The 12211-nt window shown below is 38.1% G+C and overlaps 1 protein-coding gene across 1 annotated transcript in view; it reads right to left on the reverse strand.

Annotated features, from left to right (window-relative positions):
• The window catches only part of LOC104565350 (contactin-associated protein-like 2), a 971843-nt gene that overhangs the window by 307316 nt on the left and 652316 nt on the right, over window positions 1-12211 (reverse strand). The window contains exon 12 of the mRNA XM_088520855.1: window positions 2316-2435. Coding sequence (XP_088376981.1) covers window positions 2316-2435 — 120 coding nt within the window. The remainder of the gene's footprint in view (window positions 1-2315; window positions 2436-12211) is intronic.

Raw genomic sequence — 12211 nt, forward strand, 5'->3', positions numbered from 1 at the left:
CTCTTTCCTAGTTCCTACATTACTGATACTATTCTACATCAGTTCAGAGTAGGGTTTAAGATGTTGTGAATTTTCTACTGAAAAATATTCTTTTCTTTTCCCCCCAAAGTCTTCGGCGTCTAAGATGACTGGTAATTAGAAGATAAATGCTGTAATAATTGGAGTGTACAGATACTTACACTCCGATTATACTCACAGATATATAGGTGATGTGTTATAAATAATATTTTGCTAAACAATGGGAGAATAACAACTGTCAGAGTGGCATTCCACTTTTGGAAGTGGACATTAAAATTGCTTCTTGTCAATTTTCACACACTCTTGCAGTCATTTGCATTTCAATGAAGAAATAGTTCTAGCAGATTCTTAAGTAGAGAATTATATTCATATTAAGGTAAGATGTCTTTTTTTTTTTTTTTTTTTTTTGGTAATAGGAGGTTGACAACAACAGTGATACCATTAAAACTTTATTTGGAAATAATCTCCAGATCTACCTGCAATATCACATGAAATATGATCTACCACAGAAGAGAATGAGTAATAAGTCATCTGCCTTACCATTCATGATTTTCTTACACTGGCCAGCAAAGTTATGTACATACCTATTCAAGAAACTGTGTTGCAGAAAAATATTAGAAAGAGAAAAATCACTCCTTTTAGTTTTCTTAAGTGTTTATTTTCCAGTTTTGGACAAACTACTTAGACATTCTGCTGTGTATTTAGTTTTAGAATGAATGACTGATGCCCTGGTCCCGTAGAGGTGCACTTTTTCATGCCTAACACCATTACTGCAGTATATTTTTACTTTACAAGTTACCCTTGAAGACTGCCTAAAAGCTATAGCTAGTGCTGAACACAGCAGTTCTTTTGAATAGCAAAAACCACTGTAATATATCACAAATTCCTGGCATTGTTCCCTGAAGTGCCTGCCTGATTAGTTACTGATACAGTTCAAGGTGCTGGTTATGATTTAAAAAGCCCTAAATGGGTAAGGATCCACTTATGTGAAAGATTGCCTATAGACCTGTGCCTCAGTACAGATTGCTCGCCTGCCTTTCCGGTCCAGGAAAAATTGGGGTAGCTCCCAGAGCTCAGATCAGGCTCCATTTCCAGAGCTACATTCAGGCACAGAACTGTTCTCCCAGGAGCCATCAGCCTCGGAGCACTTGCTCTGGGGTCTGCTCCCTGGGCACCCTTCGGGCATTTTGGGGGTCTAAATTAATCCCAGCCAAGTCAGATAAAACACAAAGCCCACACCCAGCTGCAAAACAAACAAACAAAACACATAGGTCTCTGTGTCCAGGGAATGTTCTATAGGATTCAGGCACTGTGATCTCTACAGAAGCAGAATTGTTTCAGCCTGCCATAGCACCTTCTTGTCGCAGACCTTGATGTCAGATTAATCAGGCATGTGCCTGGTTTCTAATGCAACTCCTTAACGTATAATGCAGACATTTTAGGAAAGTCAAAAGACATCTCTTGAATCAGCTCCCTAATACATATGTATGAAGAAAAAATGAAGTGACTGGGTCATGTACTAACAGTCCAAAATACAGTCCAACTGAGGGATTCAGGAAACCTTAGTCTTTTTTATCATCTGCTTTATCATCTACTTTCTCTCAATCAACATTTTTCTACTTTAGGATGGCATCATTAATGATTAAGACAGGGCACGTTTCGTGAGAATGTCCAGATGGAAAATTACCCACGCAAAAATAGTGTTAAAAGCAGATTAAATTAAAAAGAAATCAAAATAATTTATTGCAGTTCTATATACTCTTTCAGAAGTTGAGCATGATAAATCGTTCCAACCCCAGTTAAAATAAAAATGAGAAAACAGATGAATAAAAATAAATAAATTTTGCTCATGAATCATTTTTATTATTTTTTGCCTACTGAGGTCAGTATGGAAAAGCTAGTAATGGACAGAAACAAAATTATGACATTCCTAGAAGACTGACTTCTGAAGTACTTCATGAACCAGATATCACTAAACTAGTTTTCTATAAATACATGTAAATAGAAGAGTTTTGGTGACTGGCCATATTTTTTGATGCCCCACTGTGGATTCAAAGGCCTTTTAATGTTAAAAATTTGTTAATGTTAATGGTTTTTTTTTTTAAAAAAATATGAAATAGATCAACACCTGCCTTTCCCAGGCTACACTCAGCAGGGACAGTATTAATTACTCATTAATAACATTTGGCAACTGTTTTTCTTTTGCCAAAAATACGGATTTTTAAACAGACCTGCCCCCCCTCCATCACAGCTACAATGAAGAAATTAAATCCAATTAGTGAATACCATGCAGTTACCTGTCATGTTGCAGTAAACTTTCAAAGGTCCCAGTGCCCCGCTTCCATCTGGATCTATCCAGTAGTTATTTGAAGTTTTGCCCAAGTGTTTGTACGCTTCACATGAGAGTTCATAAATAGCTGGAACAAAATAAGATAGAGCAATAAGGATCTTCAAATCCTGGAGAAGAGGATCCATAACGTCAATATATTGACATTGGATTCAATATTGTATCAAGAACTGTACCTTTGGCTCAACTTCAATGCTATTGATATTCACAGAAAACATTACTTTTCTAAAAGATGAAGAAGTTATTGAGAAATCTTGAGGCATATAGTTTCAATTACTTTCACATGTGAAAGTTGGAATGAGAAGCCAATTCCAACAACTTTGAAAACCAAGTAAACAACAACAAAAAAAAACACAGACATTTTCAAGAGTAACTTAAAACATTGTCCGAAATGGCTTTGGTTCACAGCAACTTTTAAAGGTTCAAAAAGCTTTGAATTGTCTCTCAGTATACTAACTCAAGATTTTTTCCAGTTTTACCACAGTTCAGAGTAAAATCCTATTTCAAAACAGTGACATGTCTCACTGTATGTAACACTCGCCCTCTGCACAGCTCTGCAGTTACTCCATTATGTAGTTACAAAACTAATACTCTGTTCCAGCAGGATAAAAAGGGTTTCCAATATTTACTAGAGGAAGTTTCTTAAGTATGATTGATGTAGCAAAAAATAAATACATAGATCACTCTCTACTGCTTTCCATTTGGAAGTGGTTATAAAACTGGTTATCATCTCAACATAATAAGCATTATTGAGACACTTTTTAACTTATGTAGATATTTAGATAAGTTTTTCGCAGAAGAGGTATAGCAATTTTTTAAAGAAAAAAATCTGGAGGTTGGACAAGGCTATCTCCGGAGGTCTCTTCCAACCTTAAATATTCTGCGATTTATAAAACTACTTTTCTCTGGAATTTGGAACAAAGAAACGAACACATTTTTAATAATGTCTAATGCTTCTCTGTTGTCCAAGGACCAGATGGTACAGCTCTTTTTTTTTGTTTGTTTGTTTGGAATCAATCAACCGCTAAAAAAAAAATTAAGTGTCTGTTTAACCAGACTTCATACCCACTCTACAAATTCAACTAATCTGTTGGCAATTTCTACAATGATCTCCTAGTTCAGACTGGCTTTGTTTCAAGAATCCATATGGAAGAGCTGTCCTGTGAGGCTCCGGATAAGGAAGCCTCCTCAAGGCTCCCACCAACCATCAAGACACAGGAAGGAAAGGGAAAGTGCGCACGGGAAGGATCCTCAATCCTAATATGGCAAGAATGCAGGATCAAAGATGATGCACAAAGATGCAAAGAGAAGCTGTTGGTCTGTGCTATTGAGAAGCAATTTTTTTCTGAGAAGTTTGACTTTGGACTTTTAGTGACCAAGTAAGTTTTATACAAGTTTAATTCAAATGTGAAATATTCCAAATCATTTCTGTGCCTTAACCCCCCAACTGAGATCAGTATACCCTTATCTCAGGAGTCTAAGGAGACTCTGTGCCTGTTTTAGGCACTTCATGCCAATTTTCATTTGCAAAGTATTGTTGCGAAGTCATGACCTGTTTTCTTCTGAAAGATTTCTCCACGTCCTATTCAAACCAAGCCATGAAATACCAACTGCATCAATATAATTGTTATGATACTGAGTAACAAATTTTAATAGGCCCATTCAAGAACAAGCAGAGAAGATTACAAATACTATTTCCAATCTCCCAGAAGTTTTGTATTTTTTTCTTGCTGAACAGCTGGAAAATTGAGAGCTTTGTAGTATCCAGATCCTTATGTAGGGCCATAAGGCTTCTTTTTCCAACACTACCTTTTTGAATAAGATGAGCTTATGCCATTCCACATTCTTTAATGATTTTTTTTTAATTGCAGTAGTAGCTACATTGAGAGTGTTTTATACAGAGGGCAAAAAAAATTAATAACTTGCATTATTTCATCAGATACTCCTAGATATTAAAAATACATAGCAGAAACTTAAAGGGTCCTACATACTGGGATCCATATTCTACCATACACCACCTTTCTTCTGTTCTTCAGGGATTGTGGAATATGGAATAGTAGGTAGTTATTTAACAGTGAAGACCAGGATGCTTTTTTTATTAGGTCAGTATTTGTTCAGCATGTCAAACCCTGCACATTTGAAATGAAGTTCTAGCTCTATAGATGAGGACAAGACACTGGGATTTTCCAAATAAATTCAAGATATAAAAAATAAGTTTTATGAGGGTGTGTAGGTTCTTGGCTGACATATGTATGTAGACGCATACTTGAAGACCTTAAAAATGCTTTGTCAGGAATAAACCAAAAAAGGGCAGACTGGCACCAGAAACTGTAGAATACCAGCATACATATAGGAACAAGGATAAGTGAAGTGTGCCAACTGGTAAAATAGCTGTTCATTAAGAAGCAATAGGAAACAGCAAACAACCATATTCTAATGCATGGAGAGCCTTGATGACAGAAAAACACTTTTGCATTGAATTCAGATAGCAAAGGGAAGTCACTAACAAACAACACAGCAGAAGTTATAAACACTAGGCACACAGGGCAACTTCGATGAAGGGGAAAAGCAAGACAAGATACCAAGATGGCAAGTGGCCAATATTTTGGGCTTTTCAGGACCATGGAATTACAATGCCAAAAATGTGCTTTTGTTTTCTAGGTACATCATTCAAATACATTGTACATATTTCTAATGTATTAATGTGTTCTTATTCAGAATAAGACTAAGCTCCAAAACCTTTCAGGATGAGGACAAAACCCACTGCCTTGCTGTCCAGCAAAGCAATTTCTAGTGTACAATATCCAGGTAAAAAACACATCAGAAGAACCACTTGTTTTGTGTCCAAGACAAAAGATTGTGGGGGTGGGGGCCAGGAACACAGAAGGGGCAAAGAATAGGGACCAAAAAAAAAAAAAAAAAAAAAAAATCAATCAGTCCTCCACACTCACAGTCTAATAATGTCACACTCATTCATACCATGTCAAGTACTGCCAGTGAGATATGAGATGAAAATCTAGATAGGACAGAACAGAATCCAAGTTCTGAGGGTTAGGTAAAAAGCACAGAAGAAAGGAATCAAAAATAGCAGAATAAGAGCATCAAAACGATGGTACAATCTTTTTAAAGTTCAGTTACTTGAATAATACAGATCAAACCAAGACCACTAAACCCATTTCATGCTAAAATTTGAAAGTCCCTGGTCACGTTCTAATGTGGAATGAAAAGAAATACCCTAAGAGAGTCTCATTTCAACTTCTGGAGTGAAACGCAAAGCTGCTTTAACTGTAGGAACCTAGGCAGAAAATCCAGGCATTTTAATCAGCTCACAAAAGCAGCTGCCAGAGGTTTCTAAAGCCCATCACCACACAGTAGGACTTGACCACAGCTTGATGGGAAAAGTTTCCCTTACAAGAAAAGGGAAGGAGACTAGCAAAGCAGGATAAGAAGGAAATGCAAAAACAAAAAAAGTTGCATCACCACAGAAGTCAAAATCATTTTCACTGCAGCGTTTCCCTATCAGTTTCCTCTTCATCCTTTCCTGAGGAGTCAGATCCCTGCACCATAGGGAGGCATTGGTGGATGGAGAAGACAATGTTGATTTCCTGGTTTCAAGTTTCTCATTTTTAAATAACTGGGAAGAACCAACTGGTTCAGAAAACCAGTTTACAAAAGAGCTTTTTCCAGCTCCCAGTTGTTGGATGGAAGTCAGAAACAGTCACCTTAGCTTACATTTCAATTGCTGCGTGCTCATTGAGGGCAGCAAATACTCTTAAGCTTGTTTGTACTTTGACTTGCGTAAAAAAATAAAGATCAAAAGAGAGTTAGCCAGTTAGCAGTGGCAGCTGGGAGAAAGAACATTAGAAAGCAGAATAACCAAATGACAAGAAGGATTTAGCAACTCTGTCAGTCTACATGAGGTCCTCCTAGAGCTTCAATAGCACCTTGGCAAATGACAGCTTTCCCAATGAATACGAAAGTACAGCTTTTATTTTAGAGCTGAAAAAAGCCTCTTTACGTAGCAAGTTCATTATAAATTTTCAGGCTGACACTATGAATATGTCTTTTTTTTTCATTGAAAGCAACAGCTTCAGGGGATAAACTTCCTTAAAGCACTACTAACATAAGAGTTAAGTCACAGTTTAAGTCACAGCAGCATAAGAAAGGTGTAGATCCATATAAATGGCCAATGATGTTTAAAGTTTGGATATGGAAATATGTAATTTGGAAGTCTATCCTTATAACCCTTAATAAGTGTCAAGTTAAATAAATTCTAAAATTCAGTTCCCAGTTATAGTTAAAAATACAGAAGTGTTGTAGAAGTTTATCAAAAACAAGCATCAGCATGTATTGGATACAATAATGAGAGGGAAGTATTGCTCCAAGAAATCCATATACCGTGTCGACACATACTCCCAAGGTGCTCCCAAAAAACACCTATCACAGCAGTTTTGTTGTATCCAAGCTGATAATGTTTGTCATGTTTGCAATTCAATTCCTTTTAATGACACTACTGCTGTTTTTAAACCGAGATTACTGCTCAGGGAAATATAAATTTGTTAAATATATGTATGACTATGTTTAACCAAGCCAGTGTATTTTTGGAATGTAAAGCCTTCCATAGCTTCCCCTGCACATGTAGGCATGAACAGTTCTTGCCAGATAAGTCTTTTCATCAAGAACAAAAACTTGAACTCTACTGAGACTTCATTCCTTGGCAGACTAGTAACTTAAACTGATAGTAATTACCTGCAGCTAAAAATTGTTTCAGAAGAAACTTTTGCCAAGCTACCAGATGAAAATGATGTCCTTTCTCATCAGTTGCTGGTGGCAAAGCAGATGCAGTTGAAAATTGCTGCTGAACATGGCCAGGTTCCTATGATTCCACCCTTCTGGCTGTCAGCTTTGAGTAGCACTAAACACATTCAACTATGAGAGCTGAAATTGGAACTAAACTTTGGAGTCAAAAACTAAAGAGAATAGGGATTGAAGGAAACCACCACCACAATTTGAGGTGCATGTGCAGTTCTACATGGTGCAGGCCAATTCAGTAGGTTTCAACTTATTTACACTAAGTGTAGGCACACTCACTTAAAAAGAACACCAAAACATTTAAAATCCAAGCTCCACCCCCACCCCCAAATAATCTGCATAGCAGTTTCTAAGGTAAAACACACTTCCAGATTTTCTTGAAATTTTGTTTATTAATCATTTTAATTCATAAACATCAAAAAAGTATGTTCATGGAGCTAAAAACCCTTCTCAAAAAAATCCTACTCAATTTAAAAATCGTTTTAAATTAGTTGCTCAAATATTCCCTCTCTGCAAACAAAACAGGGGAAAAATTAAAAAATAAATAAATAGTCAAAAACTGTCTTGCAGCACCACTATCAGCTCTTCAAACTAAACTTCAATGAACTTCCAATGAGACGACAGTTTCTGCATGACAAGAAGGAAGATCTTCAGCCAGGAACAACTCACTGCAAGCCACAGAGCCGCATTTCAGGTACTGACAGCTCAAAAGCCCGTGCAGAATGAAGCTGCCACGATGTCAAAGAACAAGGAGAAACACTTTACATAAGAGATAAGCCTCTAATATATATGCTATATAAGTCTTCAATGCTTATCACCTTATGCTCGGAATCAAGGAGGCAGCCTGTGGGACATGCTTGTTCTGCGCTCACCATGACACACGGGAGCAGGAAAGCACTGGCACTCTGCAGCGCCGGCGACACCGGCTGGTCGAGCCTCCGTGACAGGCGCTCAAATTGTCCCACAAATGTGTCAGGAACTGCAGCGAGGTCCACGCGCAGGAAGCAACACGACAGCTTCTTGAGGAGCAACAGGCAGAAGGCGACATTGCAGACCATCAGGTTTATGCATGGAAGACATGCATAAGAACAGTAAATATCGGAATGAATCTCTTATCGGGAAAGAATAGGTGGATTCTTTTTTGGAAAGTGCATCTACTGCAACTCAAAAGTTTCTAAAGAAATACAGCAATCTGATAGATTTCATTACAGCCAAATGATTTACATTCAGGGAAAGCCGGGAAATAAGGAAGGGTCCAAGTGACGTGCATTTGTCAATGAAACATCAACAGGAAACAGAAGACCTGCGTTCCCTGCCTTAACATGCAACTGAAAATCCAAGGAAACTAAAACCTGTCAAGGCCCTGTGAGCAATACTAACAATCTGGTTGCTCACAGCATACCCACAAGAATAATTCCTTCCTGATTTTAAAGAGAAACTACTAGATGTAAAAAGCCACTTCTAGGGAAAGAAAAAAAAAAAAAAAAACCACAATATTCACATATAAATGCAATTAAACATTGATTTTTTAAAAAGAATTTTACTTCACTTTTAAAGAATTTTAACTCACATTTAAGGGAATTTGAGAGCAAAATTCTGTAAACAAATCCCCCAGCGCACAGGACATGACTATTAGTATACACTGCATATGTGGTAGCTACCTAAGCTGATCATTATAGTTTTAATAAAACTAACACTGTAGACTCCCTGCCATGGTCATGTTGACCTCCCCAGTCAGAAGCTGAATCAAGGTATTTCAGTCGAAAAAGCACGAGCAAGCACATCTCCTGGCACCTCCCAGCCCTTTTCAGTTTGAAATTAGGCTGCAATTGCACACCCCGGGATACAGCCCTTGCTTAACTCTCACTGTCTCACTGGTGGCTGATTCAAATATACAAATTCTGAGAACAAAAAACTTCTCTGCACTGGGACCCCTGAGATTAATAAGCCCCTATACCACCAGCTCCATTGGAGAGATTTTTTGTTTGTTTTATTAACAGGAAAAAAAAAAAGGCTGCTTAAATCATCTTGCTGTTGAACTGCTGTTTCTTCAGGGCATAGTTCTGCCATTACATCAAACTAGGGCTACTCATTCTACAACATGTTCCAGTGTTCACGCAGGTCCAAAGTATTTTTAGAGCAATAAACACCAAGCAAAAAAGCAAAGCATAACCTTTTTCTCCTAATTGTAAATAATACAACAGCAGAATTGCATGACTGGGAGGAACCTCAAGGACCATCTAATCCACCTTTGTTCCCAACAAGCTCAGTAAAACCCAGATACAGTTTCTGACACATTCCAGTTCAGAATTTCCCCTGACACAAATCCTAAGGCCTCTGGAAGTGGCCTGCTTGAGAGCTTCCCCCAGCCCTTCCATACGGACCTTCCTCCCGCTCTTTCTGCCAGACCAAGTGCTCTGCAGGAATCTGACCTTGTTCAACATCATTTCTTTTTGTTCATGAGAACAGTGTTTTCCCTTTCCACATTAGTAGTGGCCTACAAGCTAAGTAAGTCAGCAACGATGATTTACAGTCCTCTCACAGTCCATTTTTGACGTTTTCCCTGTCTCTCCTCTCCTGGATGGGGAAGGTAAACTGAGAGGAGGAATTCCCACCATTATGTTTGGGCTCGTGAGCATTCCTAGCCAGGTGGCACCAACTGTCACATGGTGAAAAGCATCCATCAGCCAAGCTCCTTAGTGGCGGGCAACAGCTGCCCTCCCAGCAACACCTATCGGATCTGCCACACTCCATGTTACTGAGTTACGGACTGTCGCCCTCCCAGCTGCCACAGGGCCTGTGCACCCTCCCGCTGCAAGCTAATGAACTTATACAGGATTCTCATTAATAGCGCAATACTCAAACATGCCCCGGAGAAACAGAAAGGAAATTGAAATACAGAGAAAAAATAAAAATAAGATGGGTGGAAGCTTGCCAAATTTGTGTCAGGTTGACTCTAGGCTCAGTTCTGTCTGTGACAAGCAAGGCCATTGGCATTGCAGTAGCAAGTGGAAGAAAGAGGGAGGGTGTCATCAGAATGATAGAGGAAGTATGTGTTTCTTGCCATTGCTTCATGGGTGAAAACTGTAGTTGTTTTCCAGAGGAGCTGGAAAACATCCGCCTACAGAAAAGAACTTAAACATATCAGCAGGAACATCTTCCTGTGTTCCTTTCTGTTCATGTTTTCTCTTCATTATATTCAAATGGGAAAGACTGTACCCTGATAACTGTATCCTGGCAACTTACTAGGAATCATTTTCACATCTCATTCACATAATGGATGACTTGTAGAATCAGCATCATATTAGCTGGGTGCCTTGGAGGTTGTGTTGCCTGGCACGGTCTCCTTCACCAAGACCTCCAACAGCAGCACTGCATTTGTATAGAATGTCTGAGGGGAAAAAGACTGTAGGAAAAATATATAGTATGTGCACTTCAAATAGTATGATAGGTCAGCATGAGGAATTTACATCTTGTAATCATTTCCCATTTCATGTATTGCTCCCATTAAATTTCTCACCAAGCCCTGAATATGCAGGTTGCACTCAGCTACGCAGCTAAAAAAAAGTCTCCCTTCTCTGTGATTGGTTAACATCCTGTCTGGCAAGTAGCTCAGGCGATCAGGAAGTGATCCTTTCATGATTGTCACTTAAGCATCTGGAAGAAAGAAAATATACAGAGTGGGAGGAGGGAAAAAAAAAAAAAAAAAAAAGCCCATGATGGGGGGGCGGGGGACACACCTAAAACGGAGGAAAAACTGCTGAAGTTGACAGACACAAAGAAATTCATAATCTTGGAAATGTGAAGAACAAACTATTTTGAAAGCGAGAATCATATTTATTTTTGAATTTCTCAACTACTACACTAGAACAGAGAAGCCTGTTAAGCCCAGGTAGTCTGAGCATGAAGTACAAAGTGATTTCTGTAGTGTTTTAAAGTAGCTGTGGCAGATAACCAAAGTGTGAAATCGTACATTATGTTTTCTTGATATTTTACGACATATATCAGCACCTTCTCAACCTAAAAAATTATAGCCATATTGAAAACATGCCCATATGAAACAGAGTAACCACAGCTACAGAAAATACATAATCTAAAATTTCCTAAACAAATGATTAGGGAAATGAAGTGCTAAATGAGTTAATGTAAAAACAGCTACACAGGAGTACATATACTTAAAATTTTGCAGTAAGATTCAAAGAAAGAATTTGGTTCTGGTAAAATAAGTGAGTAGTATTAGACCAGCAGTACAGTTGACCCTTCTACTGAGAACTACAAACAAGCCAATAGTCTAAATCAACATATTAAAGTACTCCTAATATGAGCAGAAACTCTGTTTAGGAAATGCTCATGCCTTCCATGTTTCAGTCATGTTAGCCAAAAGCAAATATATCTAAAGGATCCCCCAGGCCTCACTAATATATTTGAGGAGTTTGACTGCTTTCCACCTGTCAGTCCACCATTGCTTCTGCCAAAAAGACTTCTCTAAACTGGAAATTTATAGATGTCTAAGTCAAGGTGAAATTATAAAGCAACTGTTACGAAGCATGACTGACACCAAACACCACCTACTCCTGCTAATGGATTTTGGTCCTGCTCGTGGTTTGCCTCTCACTTAAATTACAACATACAGGTAAGGAGTGTAAATAAATAAATAAAAATAATAATAATAAAAACACACAGATGTCCAAAAGCACCACAGCTCTTGCTCTGATTTAAAAGGGTGAAAAGGAATGCTTAATCACCAAGGAAGACTTGTAAAACTGCCATAAGCTTCCACTAAGAATAGGCTTGAGAATACTGGAAAATGAATACAATGAATGATTGAAAAGTCCCCATAAACAAAAAATAAGCTGTACCAAAAAGCCCAACACATTAAAAAATATATATTCTACACATAGACTAATTACTTTCTCTGGTTATTTGCTACTGGAGCCACACATCTACTATTATAAAAATCAGTCTTCTTCTCCAAGTTAAACATCACACATTCCCTTGCATCTCTAGTTTATCATGTCAGATGAGTTGTATGAG

This window comes from Tinamus guttatus, unplaced genomic scaffold, assembly GCF_059628265.1.
Source record: "Tinamus guttatus ecotype Peru unplaced genomic scaffold, ASM5962826v1 Tinamus_guttatus_pri_ptg000104l, whole genome shotgun sequence".
NCBI lineage: Eukaryota > Metazoa > Chordata > Aves > Tinamiformes > Tinamidae > Tinamus > Tinamus guttatus.